This window comes from Pseudophryne corroboree, chromosome 12 (assembly GCF_028390025.1).
Source record: "Pseudophryne corroboree isolate aPseCor3 chromosome 12, aPseCor3.hap2, whole genome shotgun sequence".
In the NCBI taxonomy this organism is placed as follows: domain Eukaryota; kingdom Metazoa; phylum Chordata; class Amphibia; order Anura; family Myobatrachidae; genus Pseudophryne; species Pseudophryne corroboree.
In genome coordinates, this window is record NC_086455.1 from 141,380,127 (window position 1) to 141,406,924 (window position 26,798).

The 26,798-nt window shown below is 47.3% G+C and overlaps 1 protein-coding gene across 13 annotated transcripts in view; it reads left to right on the forward strand.

Moving 5' to 3' along the window:
* The first annotated feature begins 506 nt into the window (after window positions 1-506).
* LOC134981011 (receptor-interacting serine/threonine-protein kinase 3-like) overlaps window positions 507-26,798 on the forward strand; it is a 246,712-nt gene continuing 220,420 nt past the window's right edge. For 6 of the 13 annotated variants that reach the window (XM_063948107.1, XM_063948104.1, XM_063948103.1 and 3 more), the window contains exons 1-2: window positions 508-777; window positions 2,750-2,865. Coding sequence is in view for 1 of the 13 variants with exons in the window: in XM_063948108.1 (XP_063804178.1) it covers window positions 2,828-2,865 (38 nt within the window). In the remaining 12 variants the exon portion in view is untranslated. Of the gene's footprint in view, window positions 778-885; window positions 1,238-2,749; window positions 2,866-26,798 lie in introns of those variants that run through there. The other 7 variants (XM_063948098.1, XM_063948096.1, XM_063948097.1 and 4 more) reach the window with 4 other exon arrangements.

The window sequence follows — 26,798 nt, forward strand, 5'->3', positions numbered from 1 at the left end:
TACACATTATGCCACATAGTTATGCCACTGACACCATTTTATGCCCCACACACAAAAATGCCCCTTATAAATTATGCCCCAGTGGTGGGCTGGTGGTACTGAGCACCACCACCATATTTCTTTATGGTACTCCGTACCACCCTACTTTCAGCACTGGTTATATCTGCCTTCAGGCTTATCACTGCTAGAACATCAATGATGCTTCTAAAGTACATGTATCAAGATCCATCCACCATACCTGGTTAAAGCCTCCTTGCTTCATTTGTACTCCCTCTGTGCCAGCTCCAGGCCCGGCGACAGGGGGGGTTAAAGGGGACACCCGTACCGGGCCCCGAGGAACAGAGGGGCCCCAAGCATCAGGGGCACAAAACATGAGTCCGCAGCACTTAAGAATGCTGTGCGCTCCGGCACCCCACACAAATGAATTAAGAGACAATTGCAATAAAAAATGCCCCCCACCTTACCCGTCACTTGGTATGATCTGGTCCTGTGTTCCCTGCGTCGCAGCGTCACTACGCATGACGCTGCACCAGCCCGTCCCTGACGCCGCCAACCCCGAGGAGCTGTGCAGCGGTACAGCACTGCCAGTCACACTGACAGCCTGTCTCAGACAGCAGCCAGCCGTAGCCTCACCACTGTGCTGTCCCTTCGTCTCTGGGGCCCGAGTCCAACACTTCCCCTGCACCTAATTGCTGATCCCCAGCCAGGGGCGTTTTAGTCTGGTCCTCTGCTCTCTTTGCCTGGACGGCTGGTGGTGCCTTCAGGGCAGGCTGCATGGTAAGGATTTTTTGTTGTTTAAGGGGCGTGGCCAGGGGGGGTCCGTGATTAGGCCACGCCCCCTGCCTGTCTGTTCTCTACCTGCCTAGTCTACTCCTGCGGAATCCTTTGGGCCTGGGCTCTCTACCCCCCTCCCCGCTGCTTGAATACAGTTAATAGAAGCTGCACACCACCTACCTTGATGCCACAGTCAGTTGCAGCCACCCCCCCCTTCTTGATGCTGCCGTCAGAAACCCCCGCAGCCATTGACAGCCGACCTCCCTGCGATCCCCCCTCAGTATATTGCACCCACAGGCAACTTCCTGTCCATGTGTATAGCTCCACCCCCACCCAGGCACGAACTTTTCATGAGGTTTTCTCGGCTTACGAAGCTCCTGGCTGGCCGGGTGATGGGTTGTGTTGCTGCTGAGTCTTCCCTCCTTCAACCCCAACTCCTGACAGCCACAGGCACAGCCCGCAGGTAAGCTACAGTATTTTCCCTCCAGCTCCCTGACCCCAGCTTCCAGTATGCATTCTAACTCCCACCTACCACTCCTGTAGCCAGTCCCTAAACCTCCACCCCCATAGCCTCCATACCCCCTTATAGCCAGTATAGCCAGCCTCCATACCCCCTTCCCATAGTGTACCCCCCCTATAGCCAGCCTCTATACCCCCTCGCCATAGTGTGCTCCCCTGTAGTCAGCCTCCATACCCACTCACCATAGTGTGCTCCCCTGTAGCCAGCCTCCATACCCGCTCCCCATAGTGTGCTCCCCTGTAGCCAGCCTCCATACCCGCTCCCCATAGCGTGCTGCCTGTAGCCAGCCTCCATACCCCTCCCCATAGTGTGCTCCCCTGTAGCCAGCCTCCATACCCGCTCCCCATAGCGTGCTCCCCTGTAGCCAGCCTTGATACCCCCTCCCCATAGTGTGCTCCCCTGTAGCCAGCCTCCATACCCGCTCCCCATAGTGTGCTCCCTGTAGCCAGCCTCCATACCCCCTCCCCATAGTGTGCTTCCCTGTAGCCAGCCTCCATACCCGCTCCCCATAGTGTGCTCCCCTGTAGCCAGCCTCCATACCCGCTCCCCATAGCGTGCTCCCTGTAGCCAGCCTCCATACCCCCTCCCCATAGTGTGCTCCCCTGTAGCCAGCCTCCATACCCGCTCCCCATAGTGTGCTCTCTGTAGCCAGCCTCCATACCCGCTCCCCATAGTGTGCTCCCCTGTAGCAAGCCTCCATACCTCCATACCCCCTCCCCATAGTGTGCTCCCCTGTAGCCAGCCTCCATACCCGCTCCCCATAGTGTGCTCCCTGTAGTCAGCCTCCATACCCGCTCCCCATAGTGTGCTCCCTGTAGCTAGCCTCCATACCCGCTCCCCATAGTGTGCTCCCTGTAGCCAGCCTCTATACCCCCTCCCCATAGTGTGCTCCTCTGTAGCCAGCCTCCATACCCCCTCCCCACAGTGTGCTCCCCTGTAGCCAGCCTCCATACCCCCGCCCCATAGTGTGCTCCCCTGTAGCCAGCCTCCATACCCACTCCCCATAGTGTGCTCCCTGTAGCCAGCCTCCGTACCCCCTCCCCATAGTGTGCTCCCCTGTAGCCAGCCTCCATACCCGCTCCCCATAGTGTGCTCCCTGTAGCCAGCCTCCATACCCGCTCCCCTGTAGCCAGCCTCCATACCCCCTCCCCATACTGTGCTCCCCTGTAGCCAGCCTCCATACCCCCTCCCCATAGTGTGCTCCCTGTAGCCAGCCTCCATACCCCCTCCCCATAGTGTGCTCCCTGTAGCCAGCCTCCATACCCCCTCCCCATAGTGTGCTCCCTGTAGCCAGCCTCCATGCGTACCCCACGGGGGGGGGGGGGGGGGGGTACGCATGGAGGGTCAGAGGATGTATATAATATGTGATATTTATTTATTTACATGCAGGAGGTTGGGGGTTTAATACGGAGTGGAGTCACTCATAAAAGTGCATTTATTCCTCTTATGTTTCAGGACAGACACCGCTGGATGACGTGACCTGATGACACCACTGGAAGTCCGACAGGGTTGTCAGCCGGCATGTCTCAGTGAATGTCTGACGGCGGGAGATCCCAGCTGCACTGTATCAGGTAATTATGGCTATGTATTTGTATCTATAAATTATACTTTGTCTCATTGTTTCCTATCCCTGGCGACTGGTACAGTCCCGAAACGTAGGTTATATATATATATGTATATATATATATATATATATATAATTTCTATCAAGGGGGGGAGTTGAAGGGGTGGGGGCCCCCTGAGATGTCAGTGTATTTGGCCCCAAGATTTCTGTAGCCGGCCCTGGCCAGCTCCGCCCACTATCACCTGCACAAGCCAAAACCAACCCTCAGGCGTGACAGCATTTGATCGACATGATCAAAAGGTTGACATGACAATGATCGACATTAGTTCTTTACAATTGATCCACAAAGTGGATTAAACAATTTCTGCTTGAATTTCACTCTCTCAATCTTTTCAACACATAGATTTAGGCAGTAACAATAATTCCATGTACTAATCAAAGCAATTGAGGGGAAATGATTTGACTTTTCACATTCACCTTATACTCTGTATGAAAAAGATATATATACTCTGTATGTCACAAAAAGGTTTTTTTTTCTTGCAACACCATGAACAGGATGTCATGAAGCTAAGCATGTAGTATTATCATGTGCAAAAACATGGAAGTTAATTGTCTGGCTTGCTAGCTGACTTGGCTGCTAACAGAAAGTAGGGGAATGGAGATATAGAGCAAAATACGTACAAAGCCACACAATGTTGAATTGGCCCACATGGGTACAGGGGAAACCACCGGTGGGCCCCACTGCCTGAGGGCCCACTCCTTCCTCTAGGGATCAGGTTCCAGATTGAGCACATGTATTATACATGGTAGATATGTTGCATTACACTGCACTAGACTATTGTGCATTTCAAGCCTCTGTAGAGGCTGGCCACACCCCCTTTGTAGGCTGGCCACACCCCTAAGTATGGGCCCCTATCACTGCATTCCCCCGTTGGGCCCTTCAAACCCCAGTCCGACACTGAAGCCACTTGATTGCTCAACTGGTCCAGCATACATGGATATTTTAAGTGTCTCCTAGGTATCTGTCTTTACGAGTAGTGGTGTTCAAGTTTATACATGAAAACTTTATCTATCTATCTATGTATCTATCTATCTATCTATCGCCACTTTTAATTCCCTAGGGTTGTGCCCAGGTGGCAAAGTACCTCCCCTGCCCAACTCTATATTTATTAGAGATGAGCGGGTTCGGTTCCTCTGAATCCAAACCCGCCCGAACTTCAGGTTTTTTACACGGGTCCGAGCAGGCTCGGATCTTCCCGCCTTGCTCAGCTAACCCGAGCGCGCCCGAACGTCATCATCACGCTGTCGGATTCTCGCGAGGCTCGGATTCTATCGCGAGACTCGGATTCTATATAAGGAGCCGCGCGTCGCCGCCATTTTCACACGTGCATTGAGAGTCATAGGGAGAGGACGTGGCTGGCGTCCTCTCCGTTTAGAGAAGAGAGAGACACAGTATTTTCGGGGAGCATTATTAGGAGGAGTACTACTGTATACTACTATACTACTTGCTGAAGTGATATATAGATTAGATAGTGTGACCATAGGCGTGCGCAGAACATTTTATTAGGGGGTGCACCATCGGAGGGGTGTGTCTAGCACCGCCTTTTGGGCATGTCTAGCACCATCTATTGACGGTTAACACAATATAAAATATCCACCCTTGTACCAATCCTAATAATGCAGATACATTGTCAGATGTTGTGGTGTGCACCAAACAACACCCATGATGGCACTCACTACAATTACACTGCTCCTCCTCAGCCTGGTCTGGCTCCCCCTCTCTTTTCCCTGCAAGCTGCAGCAGCTTACTTACAAGTCAGTCATTCACCGACACTGACAGTTGCAGACTAGTACTGCTGCTGCTGGAAAAACGAGTGACGCGTCAATGTTGCTGCCGACCGCCTGCCAGTGTTGAATTTGTCTTCCTAAGAGGAACGCTGGCTGCATGCTGATCCTCATCAGTGGCTGGCATTGGCATAGCACAGAAGGAGAGAGGTGGTCATGTGGCAGGTGTGACGGGTGGGCGTGCGAGCAGCATGACGTAATCACGTCACATCACGCTGTTTTTGTACATGGAGGTGGAGCTGAGAGTTTGAAAGCCGGTGGCAGTGGCACCCTTGATTAACCAGACGTCTGGTCAGTAATGCAGTGTGCAGCGCAGTGGGGACAGTAATCAGCCTGTTCGGCGATCGCTGCATCAGTCATGTGAGATCGGGGTACCAGACATTAGGGGGTGCCTGTGCGCACCAGGAACCCCCCCTGCGCACTCCTATGAGTGTGACTGTAAGTGTATTATCTGACTTGTGGGGGAGACACTGACAGTGGGGAGCAGTTAGAGTCTGAGAGCAGGACTCAGGAGTACATATAACGTACAGTGCACACTTTTGCTGCCAGAGTCAGTGCCACACTGCCATTGTTGTGACCACACTGACCACCAGTATAATAATATATTTTGTGATTGTCTGCTTAGGCCTCGGAGTACTAGTTGCAAGTTGCAACGTGACCTGTCCTGAAGTGACCACCAGTTTAATAATCAATCACCACCAGTTTAATATATATATATATATATATATATATATATATATATATATATATATATATATATATATATATATATATATATATATATATATATATATTTGTATATAATATATATATATATGTATATATATAATATTGTATACCACCTACCCGTGGTTTTTTTTTTTTCATTCTTCTTTATACATACTACTATAGTAGCTTACTGTAGCAGTCTGCGGTGCTGTGCTGAGCTGACAGTGTCCAGCAGGTCCGTCATCAGTCATCATTACCTAATAAATATATTATCTACCTGTCCGGCTGCAGTACTAGTGATATTATATATACATACATATATATATTGATTTCATCTCATTATCAATCATCCAGTCTATATTAGCAGCAGACACAGTACGTTAGTCCACGGCTGTAGCTACCTCTGTGTCGGCACTCAGCAGTCCATCCATAATTGTATACCACCTACCCGTGGTTTTTTTTTTTTCGTTCTTCTTTGTACATACTACTATAGTATAGTAGCTTACTGTAGCAGTCTGCGGTGCTGCTGAGCTGACAGTGTCCAGCAGGTCCGTCATCAGTCATCATTACCTAATAAATATATTATCTACCTGTCCGGCTGCAGTACTAGTGATATTATATATACATACATATATATATTGATTTCATCTCATTATCAATCATCCAGTCTATATTAGCAGCAGACACAGTACGTTAGTCCACGGCTGTAGCTACCTCTGTGTCGGCACTCGGCAGTCCATCCATAATTGTATACCACCTACCCGTGGTTTTTTTTTTTTTTTTCTTCTTTGTACATACTACTATAGAGTATAGTAGCTTACTGTAGCAGTCTGCGGTGCTGCTGAGCTGACAGTGTCCAGCAGGTCCGTCATCAGTCATCATTACCTAATAAATATATTATCTACCTGTCCGGCTGCAGTACTAGTGATATTATATATACATACATATATATATTGATTTCATCTCATTATCAATCATCCAGTCTATATTAGCAGCAGACACAGTACGTTAGTCCACGGCTGTAGCTACCTCTGTGTCGGCACTCAGCAGTCCATCCATAATTGTATACCACCTACCCGTGGTTTTTTTTTTTTCGTTCTTCTTTGTACATACTACTATAGTATAGTAGCTTACTGTAGCAGTCTGCGGTGCTGCTGAGCTGACAGTGTCCAGCAGGTCCGTCATCAGTCATCATTACCTAATAAATATATTATCTACCTGTCCGGCTGCAGTACTAGTGATATTATATATACATACATATATATATTGATTTCATCTCATTATCAATCATCCAGTCTATATTAGCAGCAGACACAGTACGTTAGTCCACGGCTGTAGCTACCTCTGTGTCGGCACTCGGCAGTCCATCCATAATTGTATACCACCTACCCGTGGTTTTTTTTTTTCTTTCTTCTTTGTACATACTACTATAGAGTATAGTAGCTTACTGTAGCAGTCTGCGGTGCTGCTGAGCTGACAGTGTCCAGCAGGTCCGTCATCAGTCATCATTACCTAATAAATATATTATCTACCTGTCCGGCTGCAGTACTAGTGATATTATATATACATACATATATATATTGATTTCATCTCATTATCAATCATCCAGTCTATATTAGCAGCAGACACAGTACGTTAGTCCACGGCTGTAGCTACCTCTGTGTCGGCACTCAGCAGTCCATCCATAATTGTATACCACCTACCCGTGGTTTTTTTTTTTTCTTTCTTCTTTGTACATACTACTATAGAGTATAGTAGCTTACTGTAGCAGTCTGCGGTGCTGCTGAGCTGACAGTGTCCAGCAGGTCCGTCATCAGTCATCATTACCTAATAAATATATTATCTACCTGTCCGGCTGCAGTACTAGTGATATTATATATACATACATATATATATTGATTTCATCTCATTATCAATCATCCAGTCTATATTAGCAGCAGACACAGTACGTTAGTCCACGGCTGTAGCTACCTCTGTGTCGGCACTCGGCAGTCCATCCATAAGTATACTAGTATCCATCCATCTCCATTGTTTACCTGAGGTGCCTTTTAGTTGTGCCTATTAAAATATGGAGAACAAAAATGTTGAGGTTCCAAAATTAGGGAAAGATCAAGATCCACTTCCACCTCGTGCTGAAGCTGCTGCCACTAGTCATGGCCGAGACGATGAAATGCCAGCAACGTCGTCTGCCAAGGCCGATGCCCAATGTCATAGTACAGAGCATGTCAAATCCAAAACACCAAATATCAGTAAAAAAAGGACTCCAAAACCTAAAATAAAATTGTCGGAGGAGAAGCGTAAACTTGCCAATATGCCATTTACCACACGGAGTGGCAAGGAACGGCTGAGGCCCTGGCCTATGTTCATGGCTAGTGGTTCAGCTTCACATGAGGATGGAAGCACTCAGCCTCTCGCTAGAAAACTGAAAAGACTCAAGCTGGCAAAAGCACCGCAAAGAACAGTGCGTTCTTCGAAATCCCAAATCCACAAGGAGAGTCCAATTGTGTCGGTTGCGATGCCTGACCTTCCCAACACTGGACGTGAAGAGCATGCGCCTTCCACTATTTGCACGCCCCCTGCAAGTGCTGGAAGGAGCACCCGCAGTCCAGTTCCTGATAGTCAGATTGAAGATGTCAGTGTTGAAGTACACCAGGATGAGGAGGATATGGGTGTTGCTGGCGCTGGGGAGGAAATTGACCAGGAGGATTCTGATGGTGAGGTGGTTTGTTTAAGTCAGGCACCCGGGGAGACACCTGTTGTCCGTGGGAGGAATATGGCCACTGACATGCCTGGTGAAAATACCAAAAAAATCAGCTCTTCGGTGTGGAAGTATTTCAACAGAAATGCGGACAACAGGTGTCAAGCCGTGTGTTGCCTTTGTCAAGCTGTAATAAGTAGGGGTAAGGACGTTAACCACCTCGGAACATCCTCCCTTATACGTCACCTGCAGCGCATTCATAATAAGTCAGTGACAAGTTCAAAAACTTTGGGTGACAGCGGAAGCAGTCCACTGACCAGTAAATCCCTTCCTCTTGTAACCAAGCTCACGCAAACCACCCCACCAACTCCCTCAGTGTCAATTTCCTCCTTCCCCAGGAATGCCAATAGTCCTGCAGGCCATGTCACTGGCAATTCTGACGATTCCTCTCCTGCCTGGGATTCCTCCGATGCATCCTTGCGTGTAACGCCTACTGCTGCTGGCGCTGCTGTTGTTGCTGCTGGGAGTCGATGGTCATCCCAGAGGGGAAGTCGTAAGACCACTTTTACTACTTCCACCAAGCAATTGACTGTCCAACAGTCCTTTGCGAGGAAGATGAAATATCACAGCAGTCATCCTACTGCAAAGCGGATAACTGAGGCCTTGGCATCCAGGGTGGTGAGAAACGTGGTTCCGGTATCCATCATTACTGCAGAGCCAACTAGAGACTTGTTGGAGGTACTGTGTCCCCGGTACCAAATACCATCTAGGTTCCATTTCTCTAGGCAGGCGATACCGAAAATGTACACAGACCTCAGAAAAAGAGTCACCAGTGTCCTAAAAAATGCAGCTGTACCCAATGTCCACTTAACCACGGACATGTGGACAAGTGGAGCAGGGCAGGGTCAGGACTATATGACTGTGACAGCCCACTGGGTAGATGTATGGACTCCCGCCGCAAGAACAGCAGCGGCGGCACCAGTAGCAGCATCTCGCAAACGCCAACTCTTTCCTAGGCAGGCTACGCTTTGTATCACCGGTTTCCAGAATACGCACACAGCTGAAAACCTCTTACGGCAACTGAGGAAGATCATCGCGGAATGGCTTACCCCAATTGGACTCTCCTGTGGATTTGTGGCATCGGACAACGCCAGCAATATTGTGTGTGCATTAAATATGGGCAAATTCCAGCACGTCCCATGTTTTGCACATACCTTGAATTTGGTGGTGCAGAATTATTTAAAAAACGACAGGGGCGTGCAAGAGATGCTGTCGGTGGCCAGAAGAATTGCGGGACACTTTCGGCGTACAGGCACCACGTACAGAAGACTGGAGCACCACCAAAAACTACTGAACCTGCCCTGCCATCATCTGAAGCAAGAAGTGGTAACGAGGTGGAATTCAACCCTCTATATGCTTCAGAGGTTGGAGGAGCAGCAAAAGGCCATTCAAGCCTATACAATTGAGCACGATATAGGAGATGGAATGCACCTGTCTCAAGCGCAGTGGAGAATGATTTCAACGTTGTGCAAGGTTCTGATGCCCTTTGAACTTGCCACACGTGAAGTCAGTTCAGACACTGCCAGCCTGAGTCAGGTCATTCCCCTCATCAGGCTTTTGCAGAAGAAGCTGGAGACATTGAAGGAGGAGCTAACACGGAGCGATTCCGCTAGGCATGTGGGACTTGTGGATGGAGCCCTTAATTCGCTTAACAAGGATTCACGGGTGGTCAATCTGTTGAAATCAGAGCACTACATTTTGGCCACCGTGCTCGATCCTAGATTTAAAGCCTACCTTGGATCTCTCTTTCCGGCAGACACAAGTCTGCTGGGGTTGAAAGACCTGCTGGTGAGAAAATTGTCAAGTCAAGCGGAACGCGACCTGTCAACATCTCCTCCTTCACATTCTCCCGCAACTGGGGGTGCGAGGAAAAGGCTCAGAATTCCGAGCCCACCCGCTGGCGGTGATGCAGGGCAGTCTGGAGCGACTGCTGATGCTGACATCTGGTCCGGACTGAAGGACCTGACAACGATTACGGACATGTCGTCTACTGTCACTGCATATGATTCTCTCAACATTGAAAGAATGGTGGAGGATTATATGAGTGACCGCATCCAAGTAGGCACGTCACACAGTCCGTACTTATACTGGCAGGAAAAAGAGGCAATTTGGAGGCCCTTGCACAAACTGGCTTTATTCTACCTAAGTTGCCCTCCCACAAGTGTGTACTCCGAAAGAGTGTTTAGTGCCGCCGCTCACCTTGTCAGCAATCGGCGTACGAGGTTACATCCAGAAAATGTGGAGAAGATGATGTTCATTAAAATGAATTATAATCAATTCCTCCGTGGAGACATTGACCAGCAGCAATTGCCTCCACAAAGTACACAGGGAGCTGAGATGGTGGATTCCAGTGGGGACGAATTGATAATCTGTGAGGAGGGGGATGTACACGGTGATATATCGGAGGATGATGATGAGGTGGACATCTTGCCTCTGTAGAGCCAGTTTGTGCAAGGAGAGATTAATTGCTTCTTTTTTGGTGGGGGTCCAAACCAACCCGTCATTTCAGTCACAGTCGTGTGGCAGACCCTGTCACTGAAATGATGGGTTGGTTAAAGTGTGCATGTCCTGTTTATACAACATAAGGGTGGGTGGGAGGGCCCAAGGACAATTCCATCTTGCACCTCTTTTTTCTTTAATTTTTCTTTGCGTCATGTGCTGTTTGGGGAGGGTTTTTTGGAAGGGACATCCTGCGTGACACTGCAGTGACACTCCTAGATGGGCCCGGTGTTTGTGTCGGCCACTAGGGTCGCTTATCTTACTCACACAGCTACCTCATTGCGCCTCTTTTTTTCTTTGCGTCATGTGCTGTTTGGGGAGGGTTTTTTGGAAGGGACATCCTGCGTGACACTGCAGTGCCACTCCTAGATGGGCCCGGTGTTTGTGTCGGCCACTAGGGTCGCTTATCTTACTCACACAGCTACCTCATTGCGCCTCTTTTTTTCTTTGCGTCATGTGCTGTTTGGGGAGGGTTTTTTGGAAGGGACATCCTGCGTGACACTGCAGTGCCACTCCTAGATGGGCCCGGTGTTTGTGTCGGCCACTAGGGTCGCTTATCTTACTCACACAGCTACCTCATTGCGCCTCTTTTTTTCTTTGCGTCATGTGCTGTTTGGGGAGGGTTTTTTGGAAGGGACATCCTGCGTGACACTGCAGTGCCACTCCTAGATGGGCCCGGTGTTTGTGTCGGCCACTAGGGTCGCTTATCTTACTCACACAGCTACCTCATTGCGCCTCTTTTTTTCTTTGCGTCATGTGCTGTTTGGGGAGGGTTTTTTGGAAGGGACATCCTGCGTGACACTGCAGTGCCACTCCTAGTTGGGCCCGGTGTTTGTGTCGGCCACTAGGGTCGCTTATCTTACTCACACAGCTACCTCATTGCGCCTCTTTTTTTCTTTGCGTCATGTGCTGTTTGGGGAGGGTTTTTTGGAAGGGACATCCTGCGTGACACTGCAGTGCCACTCCTAGATGGGCCCGGTGTTTGTGTCGGCCACTAGGGTCGCTTATCTTACTCACACAGCTACCTCATTGCGCCTCTTTTTTTCTTTGCGTCATGTGCTGTTTGGGGAGGGTTTTTTGGAAGGGACATCCTGCGTGACACTGCAGTGACACTCCTAGATGGGCCCGGTGTTTGTGTCGGCCACTAGGGTCGCTTATCTTACTCACACAGCTACCTCATTGCGCCTCTTTTTTTCTTTGCGTCATGTGCTGTTTGGGGAGGTTTTTTTGGAAGGGACATCCTGCGTGACACTGCAGTGACACTCCTAGATGGGCCCGGTGTTTGTGTCGGCCACTAGGGTCGCTTAGCTTAGTCATCCAGCGACCTAGGTGCAAATTTTAGGACTAAAAATAATATTGTGAGGTATTCAGAATAGACTGAAAATGAGTGTAAATTATGGTTTTTGAGGTTAATAATACTTTGGGATCAAAATGACCCCCAAATTCTATGATTTAAGCTGTTTTTTAGTGTTTTTTGAAAAAAACACCCGAATCCAAAACACACCCGAATCCGACAAAAAAAATTCGGTGAGGTTTTGCCAAAACGCGGTCGAACCCAAAACACGGCCGCGGAACCGAACCCAAAACCAAAACACAAAACCCGAAAAATTTCCGGCGCTCATCTCTAATATTTATATATATATATATATATATATATATATATATATATATATATATATATATAATAGCCCAGATCTGTGACTTTGTGCCTGTGTGTATAACGCTGGGCGTGGCTAGGAGCTCTCATTGGGTTAGCAGCAGGTCTATCACACCCAGTCCACAGCTGATTGGGCAAGAAATGTCCTCTCACACAGGTTGCATCCAATGGGAGGCTCTGCCCTTTGGCTGCTGTATGTTCCAACTTCCCAGAGCAGGATTAACAATGGGGCTGATGGAGCTGCAGCTCCAGGTCCACACCCCAAAATAGTCCCACTGCATCTGCAGCAACATACCCTCCAACAATTTACACATAAAAATCGCTACACATTCGAAAAGGGGGCGTGGCCACGGGTTCAGCAGTGTGACCACGACCCTTTTCCTATACTTTCAATGGAAGTTTGGAGAGCCAAAAATCGGTACGGACCATAAGAAAAAGGTACTGTACCTGCCAAAAAGGTACAGCTGGAGTGTATGCCACTGCATCTGCAGCAAGTCTCTGCGCTGTAGATATGGAAAAAAAACAAGGGGCTACAACCCCATAACCATCGCACGCCCTTTGTCCGTGCAATATTTAACCACTCACACAATTATGATTGGAGGTAATACTCCATATAATACAAATATTGCACGCCACAAGGGTATGCAAGGGTTAAGGGGGCATAGCCCCTTACGACGGTGTGAAGAGCGCCCACAGGGCGCGATTAATCACCTAGTATATATATATATATATATATATAGTGGAACAGGAGAGGTACTTTGCCACCTGACACAGCCCTAGGAAATTAATAGTGGCTTGTGCCACTCATAGATTGGCTGGTGAAAGCCGCTTACATGGTCCAGGGGGTGGATGGGAACTGCAGATGGACCTTGGGGGTCATTCCGAGTTGTTCGCTCGCAAGCTGCTTTTAGCAGCTTTGCACACGCTAAGCCGCCGCCTACTGGGAGTGAATCTTAGCTTATCAAAATTGCGAACGAAAGATTAGCAGAATTGCGAATAGACACTTCTTAGCAGTTTCTGAGTAGCTCCAGACTTACTCGGCATCTGCGATCAGTTCAGTGCTTGTCGTTCCTGGTTTGACGTCACAAACACACCCAGCGTTCGCCCAGACACTCCTCCGTTTCTCCAGCCACTCCCGCGTTTTTCCCAGAAACGGCAGCGTTTTTTCACACACTCCCATAAAACGGCCAGTTTCCGCCCAGAAACACCCACTTCCTGTCAATCACATTACAATCACCAGAACAAAGAAAAAACCTCGTAATGCCGTGAGTAAAATTCCTAACTGCATAGCAAATTTACTTGGCGCAGTCGCACTGCGGACATTGCGCATGCGCATTAGCGACTAATCGCTCTGTTGCGAGAAAAAAATACAGAGCGAACAACTCGGAATGACCCCCCTTGTACTTGAGCATCCTGAAGAAAAGGTATTTGTTGTTTTTGAAGAAGCCTGGAGTCTGTCGCTGGGGGAATTTTTGTAGCAGAATACCCCCGAGGAAGACAGAAGGATGAGACATAGCTCTCCCTAGACAAAATGCATTTGGTGAATCTTTGCCGTATGATGCCATTCAGATAAGCTGTCTTTTATTTTAATGTATGGGCATATGCATATGTTTTTTGTAACCCCTTGTTGTACAATGGTTACACTATGGGGGTCATTCCGACCCGTTTGCACGCAGCGGTTTATCGCTGCAGTGTGAACGGGTGGGGAATGCGCATGCACGGCGGCCACAGTGCGCGTGCGCGACGTTGCCCGGCGACATCGCGTCTAAAGAAGAAAGCAGTCGCAGGACAGACCGCAAAGAAGATTGACAGGAAGAAGGCGTTCCAGGACAGATTCGGACCATTTGGAGCCGTTTTCGGGGAGTGGTGAGTAAAACGCAGGCGTGTCCAGGAGAACGGAGGGTGGAGGAGTGACGTCAAAGTCGGGACCTGCATCGCTGGATCCATCGCACAGGGTAAGTAAGTAGGTATAGGCCTAGTCTAGTTTTGCTTGAAACTTTTTTAGCTTAGCAGGGCTGCACAAGCGATCGTACCCCTGCTAAGCTAAAATACACTCGCCCATAGGCGTGGACTAGTTGATTGCAGCAGCAGCAGCAAAAAGTTGCTGGCTGCGATCAACTCGGAATGACCACCTATGTCTGCCTTTTTCTTGTGTTTTTTATGTACTCTGGATTTGTATTTAAAAAAAATGTAAAACTTCATGTGAGCAAGGACTTCATGTGAATCATTACAGGACTTAAGATCAGCTGTTTTATATGTGTCTATCTGGTACGGGTCCACTTTTTTTACATTTTTTATTTTTCTACAATACACAATACAGAGAGGTGAATGTCGGTTACTAAGATGCATGAGGGCGGGGCTGACATGCTACAGTGGAGCAGCTCACCATCAAAATGTACCTGGGGGCTCCCGGATGTGTGTCTAAAATGGCAGTTCAAGCTGTCTAGCTGCTGTCAGTGCTGTACACGGCGGCTCATCTGGCTATCAGCTGGTGGCCATAATAAAGTGACTTAGCCGTGTATATACTGTGTATATGTATATATACTGTATCGCACGTCACTGATATATATATATATATTTCTCTATCGTCCTAAGTGGATGCTGGGGTTCCTGAAAGGACCATGGGGAATAGCGGCTCCGCAGGAGACAGGGCACAAAAAAGTAAAGCTTTACTAGGTCAGGTGGTGTGCACTGGCTCCTCCCCCTATGACCCTCCTCCAGACTCCAGTTAGATTTTGTGCCCGAACGAGAAGGGTGCAATCTAGGTGGCTCTCCTAAAGAGCTGCTTAGAGAAAGTTTAGTTTAGGTTTTTTTTCTTTACAGTGAGTCCTGCTGGCAACAGGATCACTGCAACGTGGGACTTAGGGGGAAAGTAGTAAACTCACCTGCATGCAGAGTGGATTTGCTGCTTGGCTACTGGACACCATTAGCTCCAGAGGGATCGAACACAGGCCCAGCCGTGGAGTCCGGTCCCGGAGCCGCGCCGCCGACCCCCTTGCAGATGCTGAAGCGTGAAGAGGTCCGGAAACCGGCGGCTGAAGACTCCTCAGTCTTCATAAGGTAGCGCACAGCACTGCAGCTGTGCGCCATTTTCCTCTCAGCACACTTCACTGGGCAGTCACTGAGGGTGCAGAGCGCTGGGGGGGGGCGCTCTGAGAGGCAAATATAAACCTTATACAAGGCTAAAAATACCTCACATATAGCCCATAGGGGCTATATGGAGATATTTAACCCCTGCCTGACTGGAAAAATAGCGGGAGAAGAACCCGCCGAAAAAGGGGCGGGGCCTATCTCCTCAGCACACGGCGCCATTTTCTGTCACAGCTCCGCTGGTCAGAACGGCTCCCAGGTCTCTCCCCTGCACTGCACTACAGAAACAGGGTAAAACAGAGAGGGGGGGCACATTAATGGCTATATATATATATATTAAAGCAGCTATAAGGGAGCACTTAATATAAGGATATCCCTTGTATATATAGCGCTTTGTGGTGTGTGCTGGCAGACTCTCCCTCTGTCTCCCCAAAAGGGCTAGTGGGTCCTGTCTTCATTAGAGCATTCCCTGTGAGTTTGCGGTGTGTGTCGGTACGTGGTGTCGACATGTATGAGGACGATATTGGTGTGGAGGCGGAGCAATTGCCAAATATGCAGATGTCACCCCCCAGGGGGTCGACACCAGAATGGATGCCTTTATTTGTGGAATTACGTGATGGTTTATCTTCCCTTAAACAGTCAGTTGAGGACATGAGGCGGCCGGACAATCAATTAATGCCTGTCCAGGCGCCTCAAACACCGTCAGGGGCTGTAAAACGCCCTTTGCCTCAGTCGGTCGACACAGACCCAGACACGGGCACTGATTCCAGTGACGACGGTAGAAATTCAAACGTATTTTCCAGTAGGGCCACACGTTATATGATTTTGGCAATGAAGGAGACGTTACATTTAGCTGATACTACAGATACCGTAAAACAGGGTATTATGTATGGTGTGAAAAAACTACAAACAGTTTTTCCTGAATCAGAAGAATTAAATGACGTGTGTGATGAAGCGTGGGTTGCTCCTGATAAAAAGTTGATAATTTCAAAAAAGTTATTGGCATTATACCCTTTCCCGCCAGAGGTTAGGGCGCGCTGGGAAACACCCCCTAAGGTGGACAAGGCGCTCACACGCTTATCCAAACAAGTGGCGTTACCCTCTCCTGAGAAGGCCGCACTTAAGGATCCATCAGATAGAAAGATGGAAGTTATTCAAAAGAATATATACACACATGCAGGTGTTATACTACGACCAGCTATAGCAACTGCCTGGATGTGCAGTGCTGGAGTAGTTTGGTCAGAATCCCTGATTGAAAATATTGATACCCTAGATAGGGACAATGTTTTACTGTCGTTAGAACAAATAAAGGATGCATTTATCTATATGCGTGATGCACAGAGGGATATTTGCACACTGGCATCTCGGGTGAGTGCTATGTCCATTTCAGCCAGAAGAGCCTTATGGACACGACAGTGGACAGGCGATGCGGATTCAAAACGTCACATGGAGGTTTTGCCGTATAAAGGGGAGGAGTTATTTGGAGTTGGTCTATCAGACTTGGTGGCCACGGCTACTGCCGGGAAATCCACTTTTTTACCTCAAGTCACTCCCCAACAGAGAAAGGCACCGACCTTTCAACCGCAGCCTTTTCGCTCCTACAAAAATAAGAGAGCGAAGGGCTTGTCGTACCTGCCACGAGGCAGAGGAAGAGGGAAGAGACACCAACAGGCAGCTCCTTCCCAGGAACAGAAGCCCTCCCCGGCTCCTGCAAAAACCTCAGCATGACGCTGGGGCCTCTCAAGCGGACTCGGGGACAGTGGGGGGCCGTCTCAAAAATTACAGCGCGCAGTGGGCTCACTCGCAGGTAGACCCCTGGATCCTGCAGATAATATCTCAGGGGTACAGGTTGGAATTAGAGACGGATCCTCCTCATCGTTTCCTGAAGTCTGCCTTACCAACCGTCTCTTCCGAAAGGGAGAGGGTGTTGGAAGCCATTCACAAGCTGTACGCTCAGCAGGTGATAGTCAAAGTACCCCTATTACAACAAGGAAAGGGGTATTATTCCACTCTATTTGTGGTACCGAAGCCGGATGGCTCGGTAAGGCCTATTCTAAATCTGAAGTCCTTGAACCTCTACATAAAAAAGTTCAAGTTCAAGATGGAGTCACTCAGAGCAGTGATAGCGAACCTGGAAGAAGGGGACTTTATGGTATCCTTGGACATCAAGGATGCGTATCTACACGTTCCGATTTACCCCGCACACCAGGGGTACCTCAAGTTCATTGTTCAAAACTGTCACTATCAGTTTCAGACGCTGCCGTTCGGATTGTCCACGGCGCCTCGGGTCTTTACCAAGGTAATGGCCGAGATGATGATTCTTCTTCGAAGAAAAGGCGTATTAGTTATCCCATACTTGGACGATCTCCTAATAAGGGCAAGGTCCAGAGAACAGCTGGAGACAGCTTTAGCACTATCTCAAGAGGTGCTAAGACAACACGGGTGGATTCTGAATATTCCAAAATCCCATTTAATCCCGACAACTCGTCTGCTGTTCCTAGGAATGATTCTGGACACGGTTCAGAAAAAGGTTTTCCTTCCAGAGGAAAAAGCCAAGGAGTTATCCGATCTGGTCAGGAACCTCCTAAAACCAGGAAAAGTGTCAGTACATCAATGCACAAGAGTCCTGGGAAAAATGGTGGCTTCTTACGAAGCAATTCCATTCGGCAGATTCCATGCAAGAATATTCCAAAGGGATCTGTTGGACAAATGGTCAGGGTCGCATCTGCAGATGCACCTGCGAATAACCCTGTCACCAAAGACAAGGGTGTCACTTCTGTGGTGGTTGCAGAAGGCTCACCTATTAGAAGGCCGCAGATTCGGCATTCAGGATTGGATCCTGGTGACCACGGACGCCAGCCTGAGAGGCTGGGGAGCAGTCACACAAGGAAGAAACTTCCAGGGAGTATGGACGAGTCTGGAAAAGTCTCTTCACATAAACATTCTGGAACTAAGAGCAATCTACAATGCTCTAAGCCAGGCGGAACTTCTCCTGCAAGGAAAGCCGGTGTTGATTCAGTCGGACAACATCACGGCGGTCGCCCATGTAAACAGGCAGGGCGGCACAAGAAGCAGGAGTGCAATGGCAGAAGCTGCCAAGATTCTTCGCTGGGCGGAGAATCACGTGATAGCACTGTCAGCAGTGTTCATCCCGGGCGTGGACAACTGGGAAGCAGACTTCCTCAGCAGACACGATCTTCATCCGGGAGAGTGGGGTCTACATCCAGAAGTCTTCAACATGTTAATAGACCGTTGGGAAAGACCAATTGTAGACATGATGGCGTCTCGCCTCAACAAGAAACTGGACAAATATTGCGCCAGGTCAAGAGATCCACAGGCAATAGCTGTGGACGCACTGGTAACTCCTTGGGTGTACCAGTCAGTGTATGTGTTTCCTCCTCTGCCGCTCATACCAAAGGTATTGAAGATCATACGGCAAAGAAGAGTAAGAACAATACTAGTGGTTCCGGATTGGCCGAGAAGGACTTGGTATCCGGAACTTCAAGAGATGCTCACGGACGAACCGTGGCCTCTACCTCTGAGAAGGGACCTGCTACAGCAGGGTCCCTGTCTTTTTCAAGACTTACCGCGGCTGCGTTTGACGGCATGGCGGTTGAACGCCAGATCCTAAAAGGGAAAGGCATTCCAGAAGAAGTCATTCCTACCTTGATTAAGGCACGGAAGGAAGTCACCGTGAAACATTATCACCGCATTTGGCGAAAATATGTAGCGTGGTGCGAGGATCGGAGGGTTCCGACGGAGGAATTCCAACTGGGTCGTTTCCTACATTTCCTGCAATCAGGATTATCTATGGGTCTCAAATTGGGATCCATTAAGGTTCAAATTTCGGCCCTGTCAATATTCTTCCAAAAAGAATTGGCCTCTGTCCCTGAGGTCCAGACTTTTGTCAAGGGAGTACTGCATATACAGCCTCCTGTGGTGCCTCCGGTGGCACCGTGGGATCTAAATGTAGTTTTAGATTTCCTCAAATCCCATTGGTTTGAACCATTGAAAAAGGTGGATTTGAAATATCTCACATTGAAAGTGACTATGTTACTAGCCCTGGCCTCTGCCAGGAGAGTATCTGAATTGGCGGCTTTATCTTATAAAAGTCCTTATCTAATCTTCCATTCGGATAGGGCAGAACTGCGGACTCGTCCGCATTTTCTCCCTAAAGTGGTATCAGCATTTCATCTGAACCAACCTATTGTGGTGCCTGCGGCCACTAGCGACTTGGAGGACTCCAAGTTGTTGGACGTTGTCAGAGCCTTAAAAATATACATTGCAAGGACGGCTGGAGTCAGAAAATCTGACTCGCTGTTTATATTGTATGCACCCAACAAGTTGGGCGCACCTGCTTCTAAGCAGTCGATTGCTCGTTGGATTTGTAACACAATTCAACTTGCACATTCTGTGGCAGGCCTGCCACAGCCTAAAACTGTAAAAGCCCACTCCACAAGGAAGGTGGGCTCATCTTGGGCGGCTGCCCGAGGGGTCTCGGCATTACAACTCTGCCGAGCAGCTACGTGGTCGGGGGAGAACACGTTTGTAAAATTTTACAAATTTGATACCCTGGCAAAGGAGGACCTGGAGTTCTCTCATTCGGTGCTGCAGAGTCATCCGCACTCTCCCGCCCGTTTGGGAGCTTTGGTATAATCCCCATGGTCCTTTCAGGAACCCCAGCATCCACTTAGGACGATAGAGAAAATAAGAATTTACTTACCGATAATTCTATTTCTCGGAGTCCGTAGTGGATGCTGGGCGCCCATCCCAAGTGCGGATTATCTGCAATACTTGTACATAGTTATTGTTAACTAATTCGGGTTATTGTTAAGGAGCCATCTTTAAGAGGCCCTTTCTGTTGTCATACTGTTAACTGGGTTTAGATCACAAGTTGTACGGTGTGATTGGTGTGGCTGGTATGAGTCTTACCCGGGATTCAAAATGCCTCCCTTATTGTGTATGCTCGTCCGGGCACAGTACCTAACTGGAGTCTGGAGGAGGGTCATAGGGGGAGGAGCCAGTGCACACCACCTGACCTAGTAAAGCTTTACTTTTTTGTGCCCTGTCTCCTGCGGAGCCGCTATTCCCCATGGTCCTTTCAGGAACCCCAGCATCCACTACGGACTCCGAGAAATAGAATTATCGGTAAGTAAATTCTTATTATATATATATATACAGAGCTGCCGGGTGACATACGAATGCTCAGAAGTGCTGCCACAGAACATCATTTTTTCTGAGAACTCTGACTGAATAGCTGGACCAAACTACTTGGACAAAATCATTTTGCTGGTTAATAGTGTATGGACTTTTACCCCAGGTCAGATGACTGAGTGACATACATAATCTTCCTTCATGTCGTCATGTTGTTTCAATGTTGGCTAGTAATATACAAACACAGTCAATTTTTAAGCCCATCTACTCAAGATTTATTTCCTGTAGACATAAATGTATATGGACAAGGAGACGAGCGCAGCTATTAAAAACATTAATTTATTGATTAAAAGCATTAATTCAGCTGCTCAAAGTATTCTCCACGCCAGCTTCATCTAAACTGCTGAGCAGTAAGAAAAACAGGGTTTTCTCATTTACAAACAGTCTACCATGCAGGCAGTCTGAATTCAATTTAACAGTCTGTCCAGCCTTTTGTGCTGTGTTTCCATCATCTTTCTGTAAAAGGTCATAAAACTTCATCATCTCGCCAATGTGGAAACATAAGGTGGACGAACATCATTTTTGAGTGTTCATTTAAAATCCTAATAGGCAAGTTCCCAGTGTTTGAGCGCATTATTCCCCGAGCTAGAACCTTCAGTGAGTAATTGAGTTAAACAGCCTTTTATATGGAGACTGGGATTCGAATAGACAAAATCTCTAAAGCTCTTCACTGGGATTGAAAACATGAATTATGTACAACGATCAATTAAAAAACTGCAGGTCAAGCAAAATGACAGACTTTACAGGAAAACCAATAACTTACTATAGTTATGTGGAACTTTATTCTCTGTAGCTTCCTGTAGGGGGCTTTAAACACCTATTAAAGAATAGGCTTCTACACTTTGCAATGACTGCAGATGAAAAGTACACCTATATCAGACGGGGGCATATTAAGAGAGGAGGGGCTTGTGTGCAGTCTGCATATGGGCCCCCTCCTCTCTATCCGGCAGCGTATTAGTGTGTTTGCGCTAGTAGAGTCTGGCGCTGTACTAGAGCCATGCACAGGTCTCCGTGAGAAATTGCGTGCCAATGGCGGGACTCCAGAGACGTAAGTATGGGTGCAGCATGTGCAGTGTGGGCCCCTATTGACACTGCAACCATTATAAATATGACACTGGTCAGGTCACACAGTAGGAACAGCCATTTTGTTGGATGATAATATAGAAATACAGCATATCACCTGTCTGCTCCTTTCAGGAGGGAGCAGCCTGAAAGTTGGCAAACCTGGGACGGATCAAGTTGTCTACATTTTCCATCGCCATCCATTTTCATGGAGCCGTTTATATGCAGTTTGCAGATACTGTATGCACTGGATCCATCCAATTCAGAATGAGCCAAACAGTCTGCAAAAATACAGTACTTGGGGGGTTATTCAGAGTTGACTAACCCCCCCAAAAAGTTAGCAAATGGGCAAAACGATGTTGCACTACAGGTGGGGCAGAAGTAACATGTGCAGAGAGAGTTAGATTTGGGTGGGTTATATTGTCTCTGTTCATGGCAAATACTAGCTGCTTTATTTTTACACCGCAATTTCTATTTCAGTTTGAACACACCCCACCCAAATCTAACTCTCTCTGCACATGTTACATCTGCCCCACCTGCAGTGCATTGCCAACTTTTTTTTATTTGCTAACAACTCTGAATGACCCTCTTGGTCAGGTTTCTGGCTGCTGATAGAAGTAGGCACCAGCTCTATGTCTGTGTGGCAGAGAATTTAGGGACACATTTGTCAAGGGGTACAAACCCTTATGGGCTGAGATTGGGCATTGTTGCATTGGGCATTGTTGCATCTATCAAGAGGTTACCGCGGCGCTGGTGATGAAGCTGCAGAGAGTTTTTTTATTTATTGCTGCATTAAAAACCTATCATCATTGCCGCTTGTTCATAAATAGGCTGCTAAGACTGTAAGCTCCAATGGGAAAGGGAATGATGTGGATGATTAAAATATTCCCTGTACTGCATAGTACGGCTGGGCTATATAAATAAATGATCATAAATAAAAGCGTTAGCAGTGGTTTGAACTGAATCCAGGCCTCCTTTTGCTTGTGATTTTGTAAATTGTGTTTGATGATAATGTCTATAAATCTGCCGACACGCGGAAATTACACTAATGAAACCAAACATCTGATAGCTTGTGGTGAATTATAGCACATTTGTACTATGTTATTAAGGAGGAACGGAAACAAAAATGACACCACTATATTTGTGAACTTTTAAAGAAGTATCTGTTTATGTAAATGTAAATGCTGAACAGTCTGTACATATGCTGACTTGCTGTATAACAGTCTATCCCTGGGTGGCAATGTATCCTTCTACTTAGGGCATACTTGCCTACTTTTGAAAAAGCATATCAGGGAGATTGTGAAAGTAACATCTATCAGCGCGGGCGCGTACTGCTACATCGGTATCCGTTTGGATGGTCGACCATGTTATGGTCGACAGTCATTAGGTCGACCACTATTGGTTGACATTGACGTGGTCGACATGGACACATGGCCGACGTGTGAAACGGTCGACACATGAAAAGGTTGACATGGGTTTTTCCCATTTTTCTTCTTTTGTGGAACTTTTCCATACTTTACGATCCACGTGGACTACGACTGGGAATGGTAATCTGTGCCGAGCGCAGTGGTAGCGGCGCGAGGCACCTTGCCCGAAGCTCGCTCACCATGGGAGGGGACACGGTGCACTAATTGGGGTTCCCCGTCACTTTACGCAAAAAACGACACCAAAAAAAGTTAAAAAACTTATGTTGACCTTTTCATGTGTCGACCTTTTTTCCATGTCGACCATGCCAATGTCAACCAATACCGGAACCTCCTACATCGGAGAGGTGTGTCATGGAAATGACTTACATCCAAATGTAAATGAGCCCCTAAGTTAGTAAGATCTATTTGTTGAAGCAAAGACACTGATGTTTTGCAGGATTTTTTTGTGTATTGTGTTTTACAAGAGGTTCCATATACTGTAAGCGGCCATAAGGATCATTGTGCCTTATAACCAATACAGGGAAATGGCACTGATGATCCCATTTGAATGTATGTATGTCTGATTTATTTTTCCCCCAAGAATGTAATAGCTGCATAATGGGGGTAAGGTGCAATCAGGGAGATTGTTGGACTTTTCAGGGAGTGAGGGAGATTGCTGCTATTTCAGGGAGTCTCCTGCAGAATGAGGGAGGGTAGGCAAGTATGGCTTAGATTGGAGTATAGGGTAACCTCCACCTGACACGTCCAGGCAGGAACAGACTGGGGATGGAAAGCGGCCCTAGCAAAGTGGTTGGGACATGTATGTACAGTATGTCGGATGGCCGAGCAGAGCGCTGGGGGACAGACCAGCTTGGCCAGCCCCTGTTTCTGTATGGCGGGCAGCTCATTTACTGTGATGCAACATGCTGCATAGCGTCATGCCCCGCTGTGACTATTATTGTTTTTCACTACATTGTTTAAAAAAATGTGCACCTTATAAAACCCGAGGAGTGCCGCTTCTTCCTTCAATCGTTTGGGGATACTACCTGTATATATAACTCCTGAGAATAATATCGTGGACGACAGTGCTGGAATTTTAAATGTTGTCAAATTTATAATTAACAAATAATATTTTTAATTTTACATTTTGATAATGGTGGCGGCGCTAAAGAACGGAAAGGACAACCAAGCACACACACAGAACCAAATGTTGGTGTTCAACTCTTCATTTCACAAGCACACCACTGGGCAAAAACATGTTGCACTGCGGGTGGGGCAGACGTAACATGTGCAAAGAGAGTTAGATCTAGGTGGGTAATTTTGTTTCTGTGCAGGGTAAATACTGACTGCTTTATTTCTACAATGCAATTTAGATTTCAGTTTGAACACACCCCACCCAAATCTAACGCTCTCTGCACATGTTACATCTGCCCCCCCTGCAGTGCACATGGTGGTCATTCCGAGTTGTTCGCTCGCTAGCAGTTTTTAGCAGCAAACGCTATGCCGCCTCCCACTGGGAGTGTATTTTAGCTTAGCAGAAGTGCGAACGAAAGGATTGCAGAGCGGCTACAAAGTTTTTTTGTGCAGTTTTAGAGTAGCTCAAAACCTACTCAGCGCTTGTGATCACTTCAGACTGTTCAGTTCCTGTTTTGACGTCACAAACACGCCCTGCGTTCGCCCAGTCACGCCTGCGTTTTTCCTGGCACACCTGCGTTTTTTCAAACCCTCCCTGAAAACGGTCAGTTGACACCCAGAAATGCCCTCTTCATGCCAATCACTCTGCGGCCAGCAGTGCGACTGAAAAGCTTTGCTAGACCCTGTGTGAAACTACATCGTTCGTTGCAATAGTACATCGCGCGTGCGCATTGCACCGCATGCGCAGAACTGCCTTATTTTGCCTCATCGCTGTTCAGTGAACGAATGCAACTAGCAATCAACTCGGAATGACCACCATGGTTTGGCCAATTGCTAACTTTTTTAACAAACCTGAATAAAGCGCTTAGTTCCACTGTAAGGCGTGTTCCAGGTCTGACTTTGCCTCTCTTTACATCACAATTCTCCATAGTAATCACTCACTTCTCTCTCTGTATTAGTTCCATGGTTCTCCAGCTTCTTTGGCACAAATATTTCTGTAACTGACATTCTCATTGTAAAACAGTCAATGTTTTAGGTAGAGACAAATATATGTTTTAGTACGGATCCGGTCATGTGACCTGCACTCGAGATCCCGGCGGTCACCCTACAGACACCGGGATCCCGAGCAATCAAATGCCCGACAGTCGGCATGCCATCTAACAGGGACTATTCCCACTCGTGGGTGTCCGCTGCGTGGTGAGCGCCGGTAAACCGGGGTTGGGATACCGATCGCCGGGATCCCCAGCGCCAGTCACACAGCCCCATCCCATTTTAGTATTATCATACTTTTGTAGACACTGTTTTATGTTCCAAAAGTAATGTTTTACCGTATAATGGAGGTCATTCCGAGTTGTTCGTTCTGTAAAAATCTTCGCATCGCAGCGATTTTCCGCTTAATGCGCATGCGCAATGTCCGCACTGCGACTGCGCCAAGTAAATTTGCTATGCACTTAGGAATTTTACTCACGGCATTTTCATCGTTCTGGCGATCGTAATGTGATTGACAGGAAATGGGTGTTACTGGGCGGAAACAGGCCGTTTTATGGGCGTGTGGGGAAAAACGCTACCGTTTCCGGAAAAAACGCAGGAGTGGCCGGAGAAACGGGGGAGTGTCTGGGCGAACGCTGGGTGTGTTTGTGACGTCAAACCAGGAACGACAAGCAATGAAATGATCGCAGATGCCGAGTAAGTCTGGAGCTACTCAGAAACTGCTACGAGGTGTGTAATCGCAATATTGCGAATACATCGTTCGCAATTTTAAGATGCTAAGATTCACTCCCAGTAGGCGGCGGCTTAGCATGAGCAAATCTGCTAAAATCCGCTTACGAGCGACCAACTCGGAATGACCTCCAATGCTTTATCATTTCTGGATTAAGACATTACATCATTCGACACAACTTATTTTTGTGGCTACAAAATTCATTTAGAGTTACAAAATCATAATTTGGTTTTGTATAACATTTCCTTGTCAAAACGTATTTTGTAGCGCAATGCCACAGAATGATTGTGCCACTTGGTAATGAGTGTTCAAACTGAATTATTTTGCCTGCTGTAAAATGTCATTATTTATAATTGGCTTTGTAGACACAATATATTGTTGACAAAAGGCATCGCTATTGATGCTCTGTTTCTCTAGTTTTTGGCCCATTGTCTTGTCTTTTATCAGCATTAAATGCTGCTAGTACTGTATGCTATTTAGTGCCTTTATGCTGTTACGTTGGCCTAAGCTCCTTACACTGTATCTGATTTGTTAATAGCGTACTGGTAAGTTATGCATTTTCCCCCTAATTAATGGTGTCCGCCTATATATTTTAATAGCATGTTACAGTATTTTATTTCCTAATCAATGTGCATAACAGATCCAATAAAATAAACTATACTGTAATATGCATCATGATATATCAGGGCTTCAATATCAGAATGGATTATTTGTTTTGCAGATGCTTCACAAGAGATATGAACTGAAATAAGATAAACCCCTTAACGGCTGAGGGCCGTCCAGTTAAACCTATTCAGCGACAAACCATTATACTTAACATCTAAAATAAAGACTCGGAGACTTGAAT